This window comes from Schistocerca americana, chromosome 4, assembly GCF_021461395.2.
Source record: "Schistocerca americana isolate TAMUIC-IGC-003095 chromosome 4, iqSchAmer2.1, whole genome shotgun sequence".
NCBI classification, from domain to species: domain Eukaryota; kingdom Metazoa; phylum Arthropoda; class Insecta; order Orthoptera; family Acrididae; genus Schistocerca; species Schistocerca americana.
In genome coordinates, this window is record NC_060122.1 from 219,931,278 (window position 1) to 219,953,841 (window position 22,564).

At 44.2% G+C, this 22,564-nt stretch overlaps 1 protein-coding gene across 1 annotated transcript in view; it reads right to left on the minus strand.

The window, feature by feature from the left end:
- Positions 1-401: 401 nt before the first annotated feature.
- Positions 402-22,564, minus strand: part of LOC124613358 (peptidoglycan-recognition protein LE-like) — a 123,682-nt gene continuing 101,519 nt past the window's right edge. Inside the window, exon 4 of the mRNA XM_047142055.1 lies at positions 402-3,634. Within this exon, the coding sequence (XP_046998011.1) occupies positions 3,216-3,634 (419 nt within the window). The 3' untranslated portion in view covers positions 402-3,215. The remainder of the gene's footprint in view (positions 3,635-22,564) is intronic.

The window sequence follows — 22,564 nt, forward strand, 5'->3', positions numbered from 1 at the left end:
GAGTATACGCAGTTTCCAGCTCCTCAGTGCCTCATCACATTCGTGTGCACCAACTCATGGACTTGCCACCATCAATGTAATAGCGAAACAATGAGAATATGAGCGCCATACAGATTCAACAGTACTGTTTCTAAAATTCATTTGACTATATTTTAGGAAAATGTAAACGTTTCATATACTTTAAAATAAAGCGTAACCCATTTTCATTTTCCGTGTTAAATGCATGCAAAAAGTAGAGGGCTTTTGCTGCTCATTTCCCAAAACGTTTTTGAGCTAACGGAGCAGATGAAACGGCAAAACGAGGAAGATTTCCGTTTACATAAGTGCGACACATGTACTAAGTTTTGATCAAGTTATAGAAGTGGTTAGATATTTTAAATGGCACGTGATTGCATTCGATAAGGCCTATACTTCAAGTACAAATATTCCATTTGTAGGTAGTCCAATTCCTTTTTTTTTTAGTGTGAAAAAAGATAATTGTGCCATGGTTCACTGTCCACATTAAATTGAATATCCCTCTGCATAGCTGGTGAGAGACCTACCTCTAAACAAAATGTTTGTATAACAAAACCCTATGGCTTTGACAACATCATATGGCTTTATTTTAAAAATTATGTAATTTCGAAATTTTCTGTCATTTCCCGTCCCAAAGTACTATGTACTTCCTCGATACAATCTCTCTTACGACAATGGTAAACTCAGAGTAAGAAACCACACTACCTTTCGTGAGAGATTTGGCTGATGTACTGCTTTTATTCCAGAACACGAAGATCTTCATGATTCTGCTTATTCTTTGAAGAATAACGCATAGATGAGCAAGACTATAGTCGAGCCCCCTTCTTTGTGCCTCTCCAACAATCCTCGCTGATGGCTTTCACTATCCTCCTAAAGCAGAGTTCTATTTATAATTACGTCTTTGTAGACACGATAAAACCAAAACAAAAAATGAAACTTACTTTGAACTGTGTTAGGTTAGTGCTACAACCAAAAGTACATTTTTCGTACTCCAGATGAGATTTCGTGTCTCTCAGAAAAGTTGCCTGAGGTGGTTTGTGGGAAGGAACTCACTTGTCAGTACCAGGCGTGGCGGCACAGCCGTTAACAGAGCGGACTGACTTCCATGGAGCAGAGTGTTTCAAATCCCCGTCCTACTACGCTTAGGTTTTCTGGGTTTCCCTAAACTGTTCCAAGTAGATTCTGAGATTGTCCCTTCAGTTAAGTCGTCTCCAATTTCCTTCCCTACTTTTATTCAGTTAAATTGTTTAGTGGCACTAATCTCGATAAATCAATAAACTCAGAACTTTCTTTGTCTTGCAGCCCTTTGGAATACCTTCAAAGCTCACACGGAAATTGTGTCCAGTGTACAACTCACGTAACATGTTCATTCTCAACCCTGCAGACTGCACTCCATACAAAGGGAGGGAGTCTAGTTATGACAGCGTTCAAAGATTAATTAACTACAGCAATGCATTTTACTGTTGATTATGTACTGCATATTGCTAATGTGGCAGTTTCGCAGGATGATTTTCACTTTATTTGATCTGATGACTATCAGATGATCGAAATTTTTTGTTACCTACGAGCTGTGGGAAACGAACTTCACGAAATGTAATCACAGCATCTGTGAATACAGTATCTTACGTTTTTGATCTTCTACTGTTCACGTCATGCATTAAGAATCAGTTACCAGGATGTGCACATTAACCGATTGTCTTCAGTCAGTTGTTGATCATCTTGGCTCAGGGTGCCTATTCGAAAGCATTTAAAAGCAGTTCACAGCCACAACACACACTATGGTGCGTTATATCATGACTGCAAATCCAGACAGGCACTCCAACATGAACCCGTTGCGCTTGTTTTGAATGTCCGCAACAAGCAGACTGTTGGTAGGCAGCAAGGTGCCATACAGTGTGTGACGACACATGTTAGCACACGTGGCACCACACACAGATGCATAAATATTTATATGGATATGGTGTCTGTTCTTTCGGACATGTCCGAAAGAACAGACACCATATCCATATAAATATATAGTTCTGGCAATACCGGCCACGACCTTCCTCTTCTGTGCGGATGCACACATATTCCCCGAACTCTTAAGAGACTTGGAAAGAATGTCTTCCACGAGTAATGAGTGTGTTGGGATGGGACACTACAGACGTAGTGTGTGGATATTAAAGGTGAGGATGTGAATCTTGGGGGAGGCGTGCGCGGGTAGTCCCTGCAGTCGCACTATCCTCTGTGCCCTCGGTGGCTCAGATGGATAGAGCGTCTGCCATGTAAGCACGAGATCCCGCGTTCGAGTCCCGGTCGGTGCACACATTTTCACCTGTCCCCGTTGATATATATCAACGACCGTGAGCAGCTGACGGTATTAATATAATTCTAGTTCGACACATAGCTACAGTCGAGACTGCGACAGAGGATCCCTGACAGCTCTCAGTACTGTCGTCAGGTTTCAGTTGTGAAGTGCTAATGGTTGCAGGCGAAAACAATGGCCGTCTACAGAGCTATGACGACACTGAGCTGATGCAACAGAGACGTTCACACAATCGCATTACGCTATTGGCGAGGCATGCGAAGCGGAGTTGTGCAGCCCGCAGTAGCTGTCAGAGATCAATTTACGGCGACTCAAAGCCTCAAATCAGATTTCTGAGCATGTGGCTTAGTGATACATTCCGGCCGTGACACCCAGCGTTATCAGTCGTATATGAGGCCAATGAGTGTACTGGCAGGGGTCTCACTGTCCAAGACTGTCATCAATCACAAGGTTGCCCACCACTGGGTGTTCTACAGAGTGTGACAGCACCTAAAGTTTGGAGCCAGGCATTTCCAGCTGTGAATGAGGCTATCATGTACATCCCAGGGCTGTTTAGTACCCAGGTCCAGCTCGGTGAGCACATGGCAGTCCACAGCTGGATGTCACATGGTGTTTCACATCGTATGACGCCACAGCTATGGCACACAGAGCGTCCATTCAGACATGAGTCCAAAGGCCACACGGCCCAGTCTCCAGGTCCAGCTGGCTCACCACAATCACACAATAAGCAGGCCCCAGGTGTGACATAGTGTTTGACCTGATACGATGTCACAGCTGTGGCACCCAGCACGGTCAATCCCACATGACGCCGGTGAACTCATGACCCCAACTCCCGGTGTTCCAGGCCCAGGTGGTTCCCGGCCGATCAGACACTAGTCGGCCTCTCCAGATGACGTCACAGTTGCGGCGCCCAGCGCGGCCAGCCCTGCATGAGGCCGGCGAGCGCGCGGCCTGGACTCTCGGTGTCGGGGTCCAGCTGGTTCTCGGCGATGAGGCGGTAGTCGGCGGCCAGGTGGCCTTCGCGCTCGCCCAGACGCAGCAGCCGGTGGAGCGCCGCCAGCGCGTCTGCGCTGGGCAGCCGCGTCGAGAAGGAGCCCACGAAGGCGACGCTGAGGCAGCCCTGCGCCATCCCGCTGCCCACCGCCTCGGGCGCCGACGCCCAGCCGCGGCCCTCGTACACCTGCCCGTCCATGCCCACCATGAAGTTGTAGCCGATGTCCGGCCACATGCGGCCCTCGATGTGGAACGTCTGAAGCCGCCGCACGATCATCGTGTTCTTGCCCATCGACGTTGAACTGTCCGTCGCCGTGTGACCTGAAACATGTTAAAACGCCCAGGTCAAAATAGCCTCGCTCAAATACATTACTGGCCATTAAAATTGCTACACGAAGAAGAAATTCAGATGATAAACTGGTATTCATTGGACAAATATATTATACTATAACTCACATGTATTTACATTGTGATTACATTTACACGTAATTTGGATGCATAGATCCTGAGAAACTGTACCCAGAACAACCACCTCTGGCCGTAATAACGGCCTTCATACGCCTGGGCATTGAGACAAACAGAGCTCGGATGGCGTATATAGGTACAGCTGCCCATTCAGCTTCAACACGATACCACAGTTCATCAAGAGTAGTGACTGGCGTATTGTGACGAGCCAGGTGCTCGGCCACCATTGACCAGACGTTTTCAGTTGGTGAGAGATCTGGAGAATGTGCTGGCCAGGGCAGCAGTCGAACATTTTCTGTATCCAGAAAGGCCCGTACACGACCTGCAATATGCGGTCGTGCATTATCCTGCTGAAATGTAGGATTTCTCAGGGATCGAATGAAGGGTAGAGCCACGGGTCGTAACACATCTGAAATGTAACGCCCCCTGTTCGAAACGTCGTCAATGTGAACAAGAGGTGACCGAGACGTGTAACCAATGGTACCCCATACCATCACGCCGGGTAATACACCAGTATGGCGATGACGAATACACGCTTCCAATGTGCGTTCACCGCGATGTCGCCAAACACGGATGCGACCATCATGATGCTGTAAACAGAACCTGGATTCATCCGAAAAAATGACGTTTTGCCATTCGTGCACCCAGGTTCGTCGTTGAGTACACCATCGTAGGCGCTCCTGTCTGTGATGCAGCGTGAAGGGTAACCGCAGCCATAGTTTCCGAGCTGAATGTCCATGCTGCTACAAACGTCGTCGAACTGTTCGTGTAGATGGTTGTTGTCTTGCAAACTCCCCCATCTGTAGACTCAGGGATCGAAACGTGGCTGCACGATCCGTTACAGCCATGCGGATAAGATGCCTGTCATCTCGACTGCTAGTGATTGGAGGCCGTTGGAATCCATCACGGCATTCCGTATTACCCTCCTGAACCCACCGATTCCATATTCTGCTAACAGTCATTGGATCTCGACCAACGCGAGCAGCAATGTCGCGATACCATAAACCGCAATCGCGAAAGGGTACAATCCGACCTTTATCAAAGTCGGCAACGTGATGGTATGCATTTCTTCTCCTTACACGAGGCATCACAACAACGTTTCACCAGGCAACGCCAGTCAACTGATGTTTGTGTATGAAAAATCGGTTGGAAAGTTTCCTCATGTCAGCACGTTGTAGGTGTCGCCACCGGCGCCAACCTCGTGTGAATGCTCTAAAAAGCTAATCATTTGCATATCACAGCATCTTCTTCCTGTCGGTTAAATTTCGCGTCTGTAGCACGTCATCTTCGTGGTGTAGCAATTTTAATGGCCAGTAGTGTAGTTCCTGCAAGTGTGACATTTGTCTTGCAACCATACGATTCTATCCTGTACTTTACAATACGTAAATGCTAACATGTTCTAATAACAGAGCCCACATGACTTAAAGTCTCTCGACACTTTCTACAGATTTTACTATCTTTGGTGGTACAAAGCACCAAAACCATTGACGTGATTTCTCCGAGGGTGTGTCTGTGAGTAGACGTGTCTTCTAACCTAGCGAGCCTCGACAATACAATATCTCTGATAAATTCGTCAGTCAGATTTGACATGTGTTCAGGTCCACTTCCAAGAATCTTTGGCAAATTTTATCATTGTTACCTATCTGTAGATTTCAACTTTGATCTCTAAAGTTTAGCTCGAGTGAATTCTTGTTACGGAGATCTTCCTATGCGAAACGTGCGTATAATAAAAATTTCTGAGCCCCGCTCTTCACTATTTCGGCCAGCAATTTGTTGTTGCAAAGGAAAGAATCCATTCCTCAGATTCTCACCAATACGGCTTTGGATAATTATTACCGCTGAAAATTCACACAAAGTACGTGGGGCAATTAATACCATAATTTTGGAGACAATACTGTTCGATTCATAAAATACTCTCGGGTTTCAATCTGCGTCATGTGGTTAACTGTCCACGAACTTTTGGCAGGAATCTCCTCTGACACTGCTGCGCGTGAAGAAGGCTAATAGGATTGCTAGCCTTCTTACTAAGGTGTCGTGCTGAGAAGACGATCCCGCGATTTGCCATAATTAACCATCACATCGACGCTGCAGCAACCAGAAGAAGATTTCACCGTGCCAGTTTCACCCTGCTCCGGGAGAAGATACAGAGGATACCCTTTACCAGAAAACAGCTGAATACAAACGGCCGCGAGCTTTTGGCTCTTCACCTCCTACTGACGCGGTCACGTTCGACATTTGACTGGGACTGAATCGACGCAGCAACGGTGACACAACTCACATCGTCAACGGTGTGATCCGCAGAGAAGCAGAAAGGAAAGTCAATCGGCTTTCACAACCACCACATGCGGCAGAACTAATAACTGTAGAGCTTATCGTGATCAACATGACAGCAAGAAATTTTGGACGCAGCTACCATTTCAGCGCTTAAGAAGGGACTTAACTTTGCTACTTCTCCATGAAGTTTCCCTTTCGCTGATATATTAAGTAGTTTTGAACAATCAGTTTGTAAGTTTCCAGTAAAATTGCGGAAGAAATTCGAAGAGGAACGAGCTGCATTCTTTTAAAATCCGAACCGCCAGCAGTAAACATGACCAGAGCTCAACACAACAGCCTCTGTGCTCTCAACAGTTGAAGAGTTTTTAGCAAACAGAACACAGCATGTTGTTATCAATGGAGAGACGTCTACAGACGTTAAAGTAACCTCTGGCGTGCCACAGGGGAGTGTTATGGGACCATTGCTTTTCACTATATATATAAATGACTTAGTAGATAGTGTCGGAAGTTCCATGCGGCTTTTCGCGGATGATGCTGTAGTATACAGAGAAGTTGCTGCATTAGAAAATTGTAGCGAAATACAGGAAGACCTGCAGCGGATAGGCACTTGGTGCAGGGAGTGGCAACTGACCCTTAACATAGACAAATGTAATGTATTGCGAATACATAGAAAGAAGGATCCTTTATTGTATGATTATATGATAGCGGAACAAACACTGGTAGCAGTTACTTCTGTAAAATATCTGGGAGTATGCGTACGGAACGATTTGAAGTGGAATGATCATATAAAACTAATTGTTGGTAAGGCGGGTACCAGGTTGAGATTCATTGGGAGAGTGCTTAGAAAATGTAGTCCATCAACAAAGGAGGTGGCTTACAAAACACTCGTTCGACCTATACTTGAGTATTGCTCATCAGTGTGGGATCCGTACCAGGTCGGGTTGACGGAGGAGATAGAGAAGATCCAAAGAAGAGCGGCGCGTTTCGTCACTGGGTTATTTGGTAACCGTGATAGCGTTACGGAGATGTTTAATAAACTCAAGTGGCAGACTCTGCAAGAGAGGCGCTCTGCATCGCGGTGTAGCTTGCTCGCCAGGTTTCGAGAGGGTGCGTTTCTGGATGAGGTATCGAATATATTGCTTCCCCCTACTTATACTTCCCGAGGAGATCACGAATGTAAAATTAGAGAGATTAGAGCGCGCACGGAGGCTTTCAGACAGTCGTTCTTCCCGCGAACCATACGCGACTGGAACAGGAAAGGGAGGTAATGACAGTGGCACGTAAAGTGCCCTCCGCCACACACCGTTGGGTGGCTTGCGGAGTATCAATGTAGATGTAGATGTAGATGAACAGCTATCCTCTAATGTTTTTCCTGTCAGATTACAAGAGCAATGCTGCTCGCCGACCATGACGGCGAAAATCCGACGGACGCTGGAGGAAGATATGTACGAAAAACTGACTCGTGACCCAATATCCAGAACAGCGAGTAACACTTCAGTGCTTCTCAAATGGTCATTTCTGGAAAAATGTGTTATTAACAACCTCATCCCTCAGCCACCCAGACCAACCACGTCCAACGGTCTACCATAGGTACATATGCAGAATATACCTTCAAGCCCTATAGTGAGCACCACTGGATTGCAAAGCATTTGTCCAGCCTCCTCTCGACGCACACTGGACACTGTGCCCATCAGATACAGCATACGGTGGACTTCGTCGACAGTGTTAAACGTCTACGCCTTACTTTTGATGTGGTTTCCGTATTCACTTGTGTGCCGATCACAAACTTGCTCTCCCAGCTCTCTGACAGCACCATCGTGGATTTATTTAAAAACACCCTGACAACATCGTATTTTTTACATGGTGGAGAATATTTCAACCAGATGTACGGCGTCGCGATAGGGAGCCCATTAGCTCCATTTGTAGTTGACCTCTTTTTGGAGCATTTCGAGGACATCGCCTTGCACACGGCGCCTGCAAAGCCTAGTTGTTTTTATCGCTGCGTCGACGATATCTTCGTGATATGGCCTTATGGACATGAAAAGCTGGAAGAGTTCCTGCAACACATCAACAATAACCACGACCTCACAAAGTTCACGATGGAAGTAGAGAAGGACGGTTCCGTGCCCTTCCTGAACATCCTTGTCCGCCGTAAACCCAATGGTGTCTCGTTCATAGCGTTCCCTGAGGACCATGGCACGTTCAGCTGAAACCGTCTCAGATGCCGAAATCCTGCCGACGAAACTGAGCCACTTACGTAAAGTTTTCAAGGAAAAGTTTACAACAGCAAACAACAACTACAGAAAGACGGAGAAGACACGAAGAAGATTGCGTTTTTACCGTTTTGTGGTTCAATAACAGAAGATTAGCTGACTCTCGAAGAGACATAACATCGAAGTCTTCAGACCCCTTGCAAAGGTCCGCCAACTAACGAATCCTGTGAAAGATGATATAGGCCTCAGATCACCTGTAATATACAAAATACCGTGTGGACGTAGGGAGTTTTATGTCGGTCAAACTGTCCACGTTATTCAACAGCACGGCTTACAATATGAAATGCGTTCCTGCCTACCGCGAAAAATCAACTGTAGCGGAACATGCACTGGAAAACGGACAGCCGGACGATGTGGCTGAGCGGTTCTAGGCGCTTCAGTTTGGAACAGCGCGACCGCTACGGTCGCAGGTTCGAATCCTGCCTCGGGCATGGATGTGTGTGATGTCCTTAGGTTAGTTAGGTTTAAGTACACTACTGGCCATTAAAATTGCCACACCACGAAGATGACGTGATACAGACGCGAAATTTAACCAACAGGAAGAAGATGCTGTGATTTGCAAATGATTAGCTTTTCAGAGCATTCACACAAGGTTGGCACCGGTAGCGAGACCTACAACGAACTGACATGAGGAAAGTTTCCAACCGATTTCTCATACACAATCAGCAGTTGACCGGCGTTGCCGGGTGAAACGTTGTTGTGATGCCTCGTGAAAGGAGGAGAAATGCGTACCATCACGTTTCCGACTTTGATAAAGGCCTACTGCGATTGCGGTTTATCGTTTCGCGACATTGCTGCTCGCGTTGGTCGAGATCCAATGATTGTTAGCAGAATGTGGAATCGGTGGGTTCAGGAGGGTAATACGGAACGCCGTACTGGATCCCAACGGCCTCACATCACTAGCAGTCGAGATGATAGGCATCTTATCCGCATGGCTGTAACGGATCGTGCAACCACGTCTCGATCCCTGAGTCAACAGATGGGGACGTATGCAAGACAACAACCATCTGCACGAACTGACGTTTGCAGCAGCATGGACTATCAGCTCGGAGACCATGGCTGCGGTTACCCCTGACGCTGCATCACAGACAGGAGCGCCAGCGATGGTGAACTCAACGACGAATCTGGGTGCACGAATGGCAAAATGTCATATTTTCAGATGAATGCAGGATCTGTTTATAGTATCATGATGGTCGCATCCGCGTTTGGCGACATCGCGGTGAACGCACATTGGATGCGTGTATTCGTCATCGCCATACTGGCGTATCATGTGGCATGATGGTATGGGGTGCCATTGGTTACACGTCTCGGTCACCTCTTGTTCGCTTTGACGGCACTCTGAATACTGGACGTTACATTTCAGATGTGTTACGATCAACCGAGCGAGGTGGCGCAGTGGTTAGCACACTGGACTCGCATTCGGGAGGACGACGGTTCAATCCCGGGTCCGGCCATCGTGATTTAGGTTTTCCGTGATTTCCCTAAATCGCTTCAGGCAAATGCCGGAATGGTTCCTTAGAAAGGGCACGGCCGATTTCCTTCCCCATCCTTCCCTAATCCGAGCTTGTGCTCCGTCTCTAATGACCTCGTTGACGACGGGACGCTAAACAGTAATCTCCTCCTCCTCCTCCTTCTGTTACGATCCGTGGCTCTACCCTTCATTCGATCCCTGCGAAACCCTACATTTCAGCAGGATAATTATTACCGCATGTTGCAGATCATGTACCGGCCTTTCCGGATACAGAAAATGTTCGACTGCTGCCCTGGCCAGCACAGTCTCCAGATCTCTCACCAATTGAAAACGTCTGGTCAATGGTGACCGAGCAACTGGCTCGTCACAATGTGCCAGTCACTACTCTTGATGAACTGTGGTATCGTGTTGAAGCTGCATGGGCAGCTGTACCTGTACACGCCATCCAAGCTCTGTTTGACTCAATGCCCAGGCGTATCAAGGGCGTTATTCCAGCCAGAGGTGGTTGTTCTGTGTATTGATTTCTCAGGATCTACGCACCCAAACTGCTTGAAAATATAATCACATGTCAGTTCGAGTATAATATATTTGTCCAATGAATACCTGTTTATCATCTGCATTTCTTCTTGGTGTAGCAATTTTAATGGCCAGTAGTGTACAAAATACCGTGTGGACGTAGGCAGTTTTATGTCGGTGAAACTGTCCACGCTGTTCAACAGCACGGCCTACGACATGAAATGTGTTCTTGCGTACCGCGAAAAATCAGCTGTAGCGAAACATGCACCGGAAAACGGACACAGAATTGCATTCGACGAGACTTCTACTATTAAACAGATCAACTGCTTCTTGGATAGCCTAGTAAATGAAACAAGAGAGATGAAAATACCGGGTAACAGTCTCAATAAAGACGGTGCACTGCAACTGACTGCCGTCTAGGATCCTGTGAATGGGGAATTGAAGTGTGCACGGCGGTCGTTCCGTCAAAACATTACCATATGTCAGGGGCGGGGGACCTTGTGGCACATGCGGTCCCCTAAGGGTATTTGTGTGGCTCGGCAAGACAGCAAGAAAAATCCGCCTTGAACAAGATTTCCTTCAAGTAGGCGACCAGGCATTTCCACGAAGCCTGGCGACGTCAAAACGTATGCGCACTACGCAGTGTAGATACTAATCGCACAAACAAAGTTGACACTTAACGCAGTGGCTGACGGGAGGTACATAATGACAATATCCATTTACTTGTTGACTTGCAGTCAGACCGCTCTGTGAAAGACGTACTTAGTAGACTCTTTCAAACCCTTTCCTGCAGCAAAATTTCAAAGTACGAAGAAATTTTCTGAGAAAAGTGTTCTCCAGTCTTGGGTCTATACAAATTTATGATGAAAGTTTTTCTTGTTTGAAGAACAACAAGAACAAGTTTAGGTCCCTAGATGCTCTTTGACAGACATTAAATTGCAGCCTGTAATCAGAATGTCAACAAGCAATCTCTCCGTTCATTAAAAAAAAAGGGTAGAAAGAGGTGACAGGATACATTTGTCTCCTTAAACCGATTATAAAATTAAACAGAATTGCAGCCATACATGATATGAAATTAGCATTATAAATAAACTGATTATAACTGCCACTATTTTATTTTATTTATATTTATTGATTCTTATGGTACAATTTGTACTTTTCTTGAAATGCAATCATTTTAAAAGTAGCGGGCTCCACTAACCTCTGCTTCCACAATGTGGCCCCAAGCCAGAATAATTGCCACCCCTGCAATATATGACACAGATTTGAGCACCCCTCACGTCACTGGCGGCGGCGCGGCTATAAAAGTGAGAGCGGCAGGACAGTCAAACAGTTGGCAATGGCAGATGAGATCTCTGCCGAACGCTCGTGGGCAGTGAACCACCTGATACGGCTTCAAACCCGAGAATATTTTATTAATGGATACCGCCGCGAGAGCAAGCATTCGCACAGACTCGTTCGAGTTCCAGCGACTTATTTCTGCTCGTTGCAAAACGGTCCATAAAATTTAGTGTTACGTTGTGAGCTGCGGTACACTAGGAAACAGTTACACCACCGGTGACAAACAGCTTCATTAGCTATCCGCACTAATTATAATATTATCAGTATTTTGCAAAATGATGCTGCCCAGTGACGGAGGAAGGCGTCTGAGCGTCTAATACTCACATGCCACCTTACGTATTTCACAGCGATAAATTTCGTAATTGTCTAACAGCGAATCACCGACTATATTCTTTGCAACCTTCAATGTCTTTTAGCCTATTTTACACACAATAATTTATGAAGAAGTAACGAATTGTGGTTCCATCATTCGAATGTTTTTCCTAGAGCTTCTGTTATCATTTGAAACTAAAATTAAGTCAGAAACAAAAGCGTTCTTGTCACCTAATTTAAGAGGCATCAGCTGTTGTCACACTTGTCGGCCACCTAGAACTGGTAAGAGACAAGAGGTATTAGTTTGTAGCTGAACTCTAGCCAGTGGGTCCAGGGCCCATGAGCTAGCGTGGCCTCCCCGGCCGAAGCAACCGCTATTGGTCCCCCAAGGTGTACAGGCGAGTGACAGGGGGCCAGACTTGAGTAAATCCAGAGTAACGAATCTGCGGTTGCTCGCATGGATATGGAACAGGAGACGAACCAGAAATGGTACAATTTAAGGAAGTCTGAAACATGGCTACTTACAGCTCCTAGAAATTCAGCAATAAATCACAGTTATACAATATATCAAATCTTAAATCTGTGATCTCGGAAAAATGAGGCACATCCAACGAGAAAAATATCTTCAGTATCTTAAAAACTACCAAAGGTACTTAAAAATTCATAGTGACTAAATATCTTCACAATAAACAACTTCTAAACACCTCGTGAGATTTCAGCATACAACGTCTCGGATGATAACTTCGCTACAAACCCTGAAACCTAAGTATCTGTATCTATTTTATTTACTGACTTATTACATATTTATATCTTTTTCATTATGAAGACGGAAGGTACTCGTCGCCACTCACCATACGGTGGCTTGCAGAGTGTATGTGTTTACGTAGGTTTAGAAATGTTTATCAGAACACTGTATCATACACGATAATGCAGTAACTGAATGCAGCATGAATACCTCACATCTTGACACTCTTGTGTAGTTATTTAAGATATGTGTTACTATTTTTGCTGTTAAATTTATTTAACCCTGAAAGCTAAATATCTGTATCTATTTTATTTACTGATTTATTACACATTTATATCTTTTTCATTATGGAGATGGAGGGTACTCGTCGCCACACACCATACGGTGGCTTGCAGAGTGTATTTGTATATGTAGGTGTAGAAATGTTTGTCAGATAACTGTATCCTGCACGATAAGGAAGCTACTGAATGCAGTATGAGTACCTCACATCTTGACACTCCTGTGTAGTTATTTAAGGTATAGCCGCGCGGGAGCCGAGCGGTATAAAGCGCTGCCGTCATGGACTGTGCGGCTGGTCCCGGCGGAGGTTCGAGTCCTCCCTCGGGCATGAGTGTGTGTGTTTCTCCTTAGGATAATTTAGGTTAAGTAGTGTGTAAGCTTAGGGACTGATGACCTTAGCAGTTAAGTCCCTTAAGATTTCACACACATTTGAACATTTTTTTATTTAAGGTATATGTTAATATTTTTGTTGTTAAATTCATTTAAGATGATTACAATCGGTTTAAAAACCATGGTCAATCGCATGGGTTAGCTGACACCACCATTGAAAAGAATGCCAAAAGACACTTCTATCAACCACACATAAGTAAGTTTTCATACAATATTTAATAACATTTTTCTGTCATTTAACGTGAGCACTCATGTGCAAGAAATCAGGATTTTTTATTTTTGAACAAACTGTTATTTATATTTATTGTAGATAGTGAGTGTGGCAGAGTGAGTATAACATTTCTGTTATTTAAATGCTGTTACAACATATTATTTTGGCATGGAAAGTTGTGGACTTGAATCAAATCATGTCTATAGAGCGTAGGAACGATATATTTTCGGTGGGGATGGCCTTCAGCCAATGCAGAAGAAGGCTTTAGTGGAACACTACTGGAGTAAAGTGGAGACAGACACTTTTTGAATGGTGCACACAGGGCAGCGAGTCGGAACAATTCAAGTCGAGATCTGGAAGAAGGCAGACTTGCTGGAGGTAACGTGTGAGATAATCGTGTGGGTGACAGATCATGGGCGGTGAAGGGCCGTTAGAATACTTTAACTTTTGAAGGGACTTTCACGAGGTCTGAATGTGCTCCATTAGGGAACGCTAACACTTCCACTTGCGTTTGGACATCAAATTAAACGAAATATGACTTTCTAATCGCTATCTCTCGTGTGTTAACGAGTACATCGCCATGCTGAATTCTGAATTACTCTATCTGGCGAATATTTATGTATCGTATTAAGGAAATGGACTACATTTTTCGGGCGTCTTGGATAACAATTTCGCTTGGGGGTTTTTCTGCCATTCTTGCTACGCTCTTAATGCTGCTTTATTGTATTTTAATATGGTTGCTGTTTACATTATAACTGATAATCATAGGACCATTTTCCGTTGATCTGAGATTACTTTCTTGAATAAATATCTTTCTATTTAAATATCTGATATCAGAATAATATCCTTTTATTAATTATCCATTTGCCATTTATGTAATATTTCCGATTATTTTATCAATTCGCAACTCTAGCCAAGGCATAGAATATTTCACTGCAGGATCACAGGTATTTGCAGCGAGCTAGGTGCTGGGCATGTAAGTGGACATGTGCGAATCGATCCTATGACTTCATCGAGCCATTCTTTTCAATCAGAGCCCTGAATAGAGCCGGCCGGGGTGGCCGAGCGGTTCTAGGCGCTACAGTATGGAACCGCGCGACCGCTACGTCGCAGGTTCGAATCCTGCCTCGGGCATGGGTGTGTGCAATGTCCTTAGGCCAGTTAGATTTAATTAGTTCTAATTTCTAGGGGACTGATGACCTTAGAAGTTAAGTCCCATAGTGCTCAGAGCCATTTTTGAACCATGAATAGAGCAATTACCTAACGGAGTTAATGGAGTAATAAACAAAGCAACCACAGGTTTCTGAGACAAGTGAAGCTGTTGCGGGCAGGAAGTTGAACTGACACCTTACCTTCTATAAGAATTTAAAAATATCAGCAACTTTAATCGGTCCATTCGCCCTCTACTGTAACCTACGGCTTGGTGGACAAAACTGAGAACTTTAATGACAGCCATACTGAGCTACTTTCCATAGATCAGCTTTGGGCATGGCAGAAGAAAACCACTCACAGTGAAGGACAGCTTCCTTCAAAGATCTATATCAGCTACAGTACTCTTCGACTTATGTGCGATCAGTGACCTGCCTTGTACCACTTGTGGCAAATTCAGCAATTCTGATGATACAGCGTTAGCTGTACAGATTACCTCGCTTGGGGGGAACGTCCTGGGACGTAGACACCTCGATTTGATTTGTCTAAAAGTGGAGACATTCTAAGGCTGCGTTCAGTCTGATAAAATTATTCGCGTTTGCTGACCACGAGTATTACTGCTCGGACGAGAGTTCTGTTATTCCAGAAAATGTAAATTATAATCAGTGATCCAGAATGAGATTTTCACTCTGCAGCGGAGCGTGCGCTGATATGAAACTTCCTGGCAGATTAAAACTGTGTGCCGGACCGAGACTCGAACTCGGGACCTTTGCCTTTCGCGGGCAAGTGCTCTGCCAACTGAGCTACCCAAGCACGACTCACACCCCGTCCTCACTGCTTTAGTGGAACAGTTCGATAATCAGTGCTGATCAATACATTCTTGCAAAGTACCATAAAAGGTGAGTTTTGTCTGCTGTACAACGATTTTTTTTTCTTCAATTATTTGCTGTATGTATGTCCAATCTATGTGTTCTGCTATAGTTTTAAACCTCTACAGCTCTCTTCAATACCATACGAGTTATTCCCCGATATCAACACTTTTTCCTATTACTCCATAATTTATTATTTTATTCCATATATTTTTCTACTCGCCTCTTCTGAAGAGGAACTTCTGGTTTCTTGTGTCCACCTAATTTCCAGCATCCTTCTGTCACACCACATCTTCATTACTCCGATTCTCTTCCGGTTTTATCACAGTCCATGATTCACTACCATATATCACTGGGCTCCAAAAGCACATAGAAATTCCTTCAATAAAGTATGATGTTTTATATCAGTAGACTTCTTTCGGGCAGGAGTGCCCACTTTTGCTGCACTCATCTGCTTTTATGTCTACCTCGCTTCGTTTTCCATGGGCTATTTTGCTTTCAAGGTAACAGAATTCCTTAACTTCGTCTAGATTGTGATTACCAATTTTGATGTTAGTTTGCTCCATATTCTAATTTCTGCTACTTCTCATTACTTCAGTTTACTCTCAATCTATATTCTGTACTCATTAGACCAATGTGTTTCTGATGCTACAGAAACCAAGGAACGAGTACTATATTTTGCACTTATAGATTTAATTTTTAATTAGTTTCAGTGAGTAGGCAAGGTGCAAAAATTTTCTAGTCACTCTTATTTTTGTGAAAGCGTACTTTCCTTAGGAAAGTTGCTGTACTTCCAAGGATCTTCCCTTACTGCACAAAATAACAAAAACCTTTTCATTAGTTAATGTCTACGAGAATGTGTAAAAACAAGAAAATGTTTTACCGATATAATAAATAGCCCTCAGAATTTTGCGAAAAATTTTCTCGGGTATAGATGAAAGTATGACGGGTGGAGTTGCTACTGAATATGTAATAACAACGATAATGACTGTCCTATTAGCTGGTGTTAACTGCATTACTCTATACACTACATTGGGAAATCGTATGTTGTTGCTGGTGGCGGCCAAAATCCGTTTAATGTTGGTAAGATTGAACCGAGTTTAACATACTTGTTTTTCGTTGTTTTTGGAATAACCCGGTATCTTTCGATAAGCACCCAGAAGTGGCAGCAGGAACAGTTTGTCAAGTCATGACGTTCTATCTCGTCCGAGAGCTAAGCTATATTTTAAAATAGTAAACAATCCAGGGCAGATTTCATCTTCAGTGAGTTTTCTCCGCAGAGCTCCAAAACTGTTTGGTGCTGTTGATTGAAGGTAGATGAGAATAATTCTTAATCCACCATTTCTTAATAGATGGCTAAACTATACGGTCAAATCAGAATAATGTGACCACCGCCTATATTCGACGTCAACGTGCAATAAACACCAGGAGCGTAGGGTATTTAAAACGTTTTGCAGGGATGCGAAAAGCAGTGCAATCGTTGTCATAATGCGGAAACGAAGCGATTTATCTGGCGTCCAAAACGGCATAATCATTAGCTTTCGGCCAAGGGTGGAAGCATTTCCCAAACGTCTATGTTTGCAAACTGTTCACACGCCGTAGTGGTAAAATGGCTCTATATAAATCCGGCACGGAAGGCATCTGTGTTTTCTGTCCCTCCCAGGTTCTATAAAGCCCTCCAAATCCTCGAACGCCTTGCATTTCGCCTTGCCATCCGCATCCGCCTTCTGTCCCCCACGCGCATCCTCTAAGACCTCATCCCCTTTCCCCATCTTCTCCTTGTGCCGGCCGGGGTGGCCGAGCGGTTCTAGGCGCTACAGTCTGGAACCGCGCGACCGCTATGGTCGCAGGTTCGAAACCTGCCTCGGGCATGGATGTGTATGATGTCCTTGGGTTAGTTGGATTTAAGTAGTTCTAAGTTCTAGGGGACTGCTGACCTGAAGTCCCTTAATGATCAGAGCAATTTGAACCATTTTTTTTTTCCTTGAACACATCTGCCCCCTGTATATCGTCCGTCATCTCGATCCCCCTCACCCCCTGGTGTCTCCCTTCCTCTCCACCCCCAGCCCATTGCCGCACCTTTACCATTGTGTCCCACCCTTTCTCCATCTCCATATCCTCCATCTCCTTTCCCAGCACAACGTCCAGCATCTACCCCTCCCTGGTGATGAGCTTCGCCCATATGTCTACCCTTGGTTCAAATGTCTCTGAGCACTATGGGACTTATCGCCGGCCGGAGTGGCCGAGCGGTTAAAGGCGCTACAGTCTGGAACCGCACGAACGCTACGGTCGCAGGTTCGAATCCTGCCTCGGGCATGGATGTGTGTGATGTCCTTAGGTTAGTTAGGTTTAAGTAGTTCTAAGTTCTAGGGGACTTATGACCACAGCAGTTGAGTCCCATAGTGCTCAGAGCCATTTGAACCATTTTGGGACTTATCATCTGAGGTCACCGGCCACCTAGAACGTAGAACTACTTAAATCTAACGAACCTAAGGACATCACACACATCCAAGCCCGAGGCAGGATTAGAACCTGCGACAGTACCAATCACGCGGTTCCGGACTGAAGCGCCCAGAACCCCTCGTCCACCGCGGCCGGTGTCTACACTTCCTACCACCTCTAACCCCATCTTCCGCCTGCCTTCTTCTCAGGGCTTTCTCTCCTCCCCTCCCTTCTCCTGAGCGGCTTTCCCCTCCTATACCACCTCCCTCTCCTGTCCTACCCTTCAGTGTCTCTGCACTCCCTCCTGCCTTGTCTTCTCTCTTCATCTCCTGCCCCACCTTTCTCCTGCCTCTTGGTGCACCCCCTGATGCCCCTACTCTTTTCATCCCGCTCCCTCACCTGCTGCACCTTACTCTCCCCTCCTTTTCCATCCTCTCAGGCCTCTCCCTTTGCAAGTCCCTCCTGGCAGTTTTATTATTCGTCATGTGTGTTTCATCTCTGCAAGAGGGTTTGAAGTGTCTTGTTCTGCAGTGTTTTTAATACTATGGCCAACTTTTAACCTGTGCGTGTAACTTCACTGTCTTTTTTGTGCTCTACGAATCGGAAACGATATTTTTTAACTTATGTCGACTTTTTTAATTGTTCCCTCATGAACGTCTTTTTATATCCATTATCTCCCCTTACTCTGTTTTTATGTCACCCATTTTATCGCCGTTATATGTATAATTTTCTTCTAGTATTAGCTGCCATGTCACTCGGCTGAAGAGCGGCAGCCCTCCCCTGCCCATATGAGGCAGGAAAATGAAATCACAATAATGAAAAAAAAAGCATCTGTGATGCACCATGGATGACAGGGATGAATGACGTCTGCGGAGATGTGTACGAGTGAACAGAGTGCAATTTTTAAGCAACTGACTGCCTAGATGAACTAAGGGGCCAGCAGAAGTGTCTCATCAATGACCTTTCAGCGGAAGTGGTTGCGTTTGAGCCTCCGCAGCAGTCACCTAGCTCATTCACCCAATCTGACTGCTCTTCATCGGCGACGAAGGCTGGAATTTACACACGTATCAGATAGATTATATAATGGTAAGACAGAGATTTAGGAACCAGGTTTTAAATTGTAAGACATTTCCAGGGGCAGATGTGGACTCTGACCACAATCTATTAGTTATGAACTGTAGATTAAAACTGAAGAAACTGCAAAAAGGTGGGAATTTAAGGAGATGGGACCTGGATAAACTGACTAAACCAGAGGTTGTACAGAGTTTCAGGGACAGCATAAGGGAACAATTGACAGGAATGGAGGAAAGAAATACACTAGAAGAAGAATGGGTAGCTCTGAGGGATGAAGTAGTGAAGGCAGCACAGGATCAAGTAGGTAAAAAGACGAGAGCTAGTAGAAATCCTTGGGTAACAGAAGAAATATTGAATTTAATTGATGAAAGGAGAAAACATAAAAACGCAGTAAATGAAGCAGGCAAAAAGGAATACAAACGTCTCAAAAATGAGATCGACAGGAAGTGCAAAATGGCTAAGCAGGGATGGCTAGAGGACAAATGTAAGGATGTAGAGGCTTATCTCGCTAGCGGTAAGATAGATACTGCCACAGGAAAATTAAAGAGACCTTTGGAGAAAAGAGATCCACTTGTATGAATATCAAGAGCTCAGATGGAAACCCAGTTCTAACCAAAGAAGGGAAAGCAGAAAGGTGGAAGGAGTATATAGAGGGTCTATACAAGGGCGATGTACTTGAGGACAATATTATGGAAATGGAAGAGGATGTAGATGAAGATGAAATGGGAGATATGATACTGCGTGAAGAGTTTGACAGAGCACTGAAAGACCTGAGTCGAAACAAGGCCCCGGGAGTAGACAAAATTCCATTGGAACTACTGATGGCCTTGGAGGAGCCAGTCCTGACAAAACTCTACCATTTGATGAGCAACATGTATGAGACAGGCGTAATACCCTCAGACTTCAAGAAGAATATAATAATTCCAATCCCAAAGAAAGCAGGTGTTGACAGATGTGAAAATTACCGAACTATTAGTTTAATAAGTCACAGCTGCAAAGTACTAACGCGAATTCTTTGCAGACGAATGGAAAAACTGGTAGAAGCCGACCTCGGGGAAGATCAGTTTGGATTCTGTAGAAATGTTGGAACACGTGAGGCAATACTGACCCTACGACTTATCTTAGAAGAAAGATTAAGGAAAGGCAAACCTACGTTTCTAGCATTTGTAGACTTAGAGAAAACTTTTGACAATGTTGATTGGAATACTCTCTTTCAAATTCTGAAGGTGGCAGGGGTAAAATACAGGAAGCGAAAGGCTATTTACAATTTGTACAGAAACCAGATGGCAGTTATAAGAGTCGAGGGACATGAAAGGGAAGCAGTGGTTGGGGAGTGAGACAGGGTTGTAGTCTCTCCCCAATGTTATTCAATCTGTATACTGAGCAAGCACTAAAGGAAACAAAAGAAAAATTCGGAGTAGGTACTAAAATCCATGGAGAAGAAATAAAAACTTTGAGGTTCGCCGATGACATTGTAATTCTGTCAGAGACAGCAAAGGACTTGGAAGAGCAGTTGAACGGAATGGACAGTGTCTTGAAAGGAGGATATGAGATGAACGTCAACAAAAGCAAAACGTGGATAATGGAATGTAGTCGATTTAAGTCAGGTGATGCTGAGGGAATTAGATTAGGAAATGAGACACCTAAAGTAGTAGATGAGTTGTCCTATTTGGGGAGCAAAATAACTGATGATAGTCGAAGTAGAGAGGATATAAAATGTAGACTGGCAATGGCAAGGAAAGCGTTTCTGAAGAAGAGAAATTTGTTAACATCGATTATAGATTTAAGTGTCAGGAACTCGTTTCTGAAAGTATTTGTATGGAGTTTAGCCATGTATGGAAGTGAAACATGGATGATAAATAGTTTGGACAAGAAGAGAATAGAAGCTTTCGAAATGTGGTGCTACAGAAGAATGCAGAAGATTAGATGGGTAGATCACATAACTAATGAGGAGGTATTGAATAGAATTGGGGAGAAGAGAAATTTGTGGCACAACTTGACTAGAAGAAGGGAATGCTTGGTAGGGGATATTCTGAGGCATCAAGGTATCACCAGTTTAGTATTGGAGGGCAGCGTGGAGGATAAAAATCGTAGAGGGAGACCAAGAGATGGATACACTAAGCAGATCCAGAAGGATGTAGGTTGCAGTAGGTACTGGGAGATGAAGAAGCTTGCACAGGATAGAGTATCGTGGAGAGCTGCATCAAACCAGTCTCAGGACTGAAGACCACAACAACAACAACCGCAACTGGACGTCCAATGAGTGGCGACAGGTGGCCTTTTCAGGTGAATCTCGGTGTGAGTCATCTGAGATCAAACACCATGCTAAATGTAAATGTCGTGTGACAATACTAAAAGCTTGTTCTCAACAGATAAGTAAGATTCTCAGCCACCTGTGTAATAGCTCTCTGGAACAGGCTCTCTGATAGGCTGAAATATGCTATTGTTATACCTTTGCATAAAAAGGGGGATAGATCTGATGCCAACAATTACCGTCCAATCTCCCTTCTAACAGCTTTATCCAAAATTTTTGAGAAAGTAATGTATTCAAGAGTAGCTTCCATTATCTGTAAAAATGAAGTACTAACAAAATGTCAGTTTGGTTTCCAGAAAGGTTTTTCAACAGAAAATGCCATATATGCTTTCACCAGTCAAATTTTGAATGATCTGAATAACCGAACACCTCCCATTGGGATTTTTTGTGATCTCTCAAAGGCTTTTGATTGTGTAAATCATGAAATTCTGCTAGACAAGCTCAAGTATTGTGGCATGAGTGGGACAGTGCACAAATGGTTTAATTCGTACCTAACTGGAAGAGTGCAGAAAGTTGAAATAAGTAGTTCTCGTAACATGCAAAGATCAGCACATTCCTCAAACTGGGGAACTATCAAGAATGGGGTTCCACAAGGGTCAGTCTTCGGTCCTTTGTTGTTCTTATTATATATTAATGACTTGCCATTCTATATTCATGAAGAGGCAAAGTTAGTTCTCTTTGCTGATGATACAAGTATAGTAATCACACCTGAGAAACAAGAATTAACTGATGAAATTGTCAATACTGTCTTTCAGAAAATTACTAAGTGGTTCCTTGTAAATGGACTCTCACTGAATTTTGATAAGACACAGTACATACAGTTCCGTACAGTGAATGGTATGACGCCATTAATAAATATAGACCTTAATCAGAAGCATATAGCTAAGGTAGAATATTCCAAATTTTTAGGTATGTCCATTGATGAGAGATTAAATTGGAAGAAACACATTGATGATCTGCTGAAACGTTTGAGTTCAGCTACTTATGCAATAAGGGTCATTGCAAATTTTGGTGATAAACATCTTAGTAAATTAGCTTACTACGCCTATTTTCACTCATTGCTTTCATATGGCATCATATTTTGGGGTAATTCATCACTGAGGAATAAAGTATTTATTGCACAGAA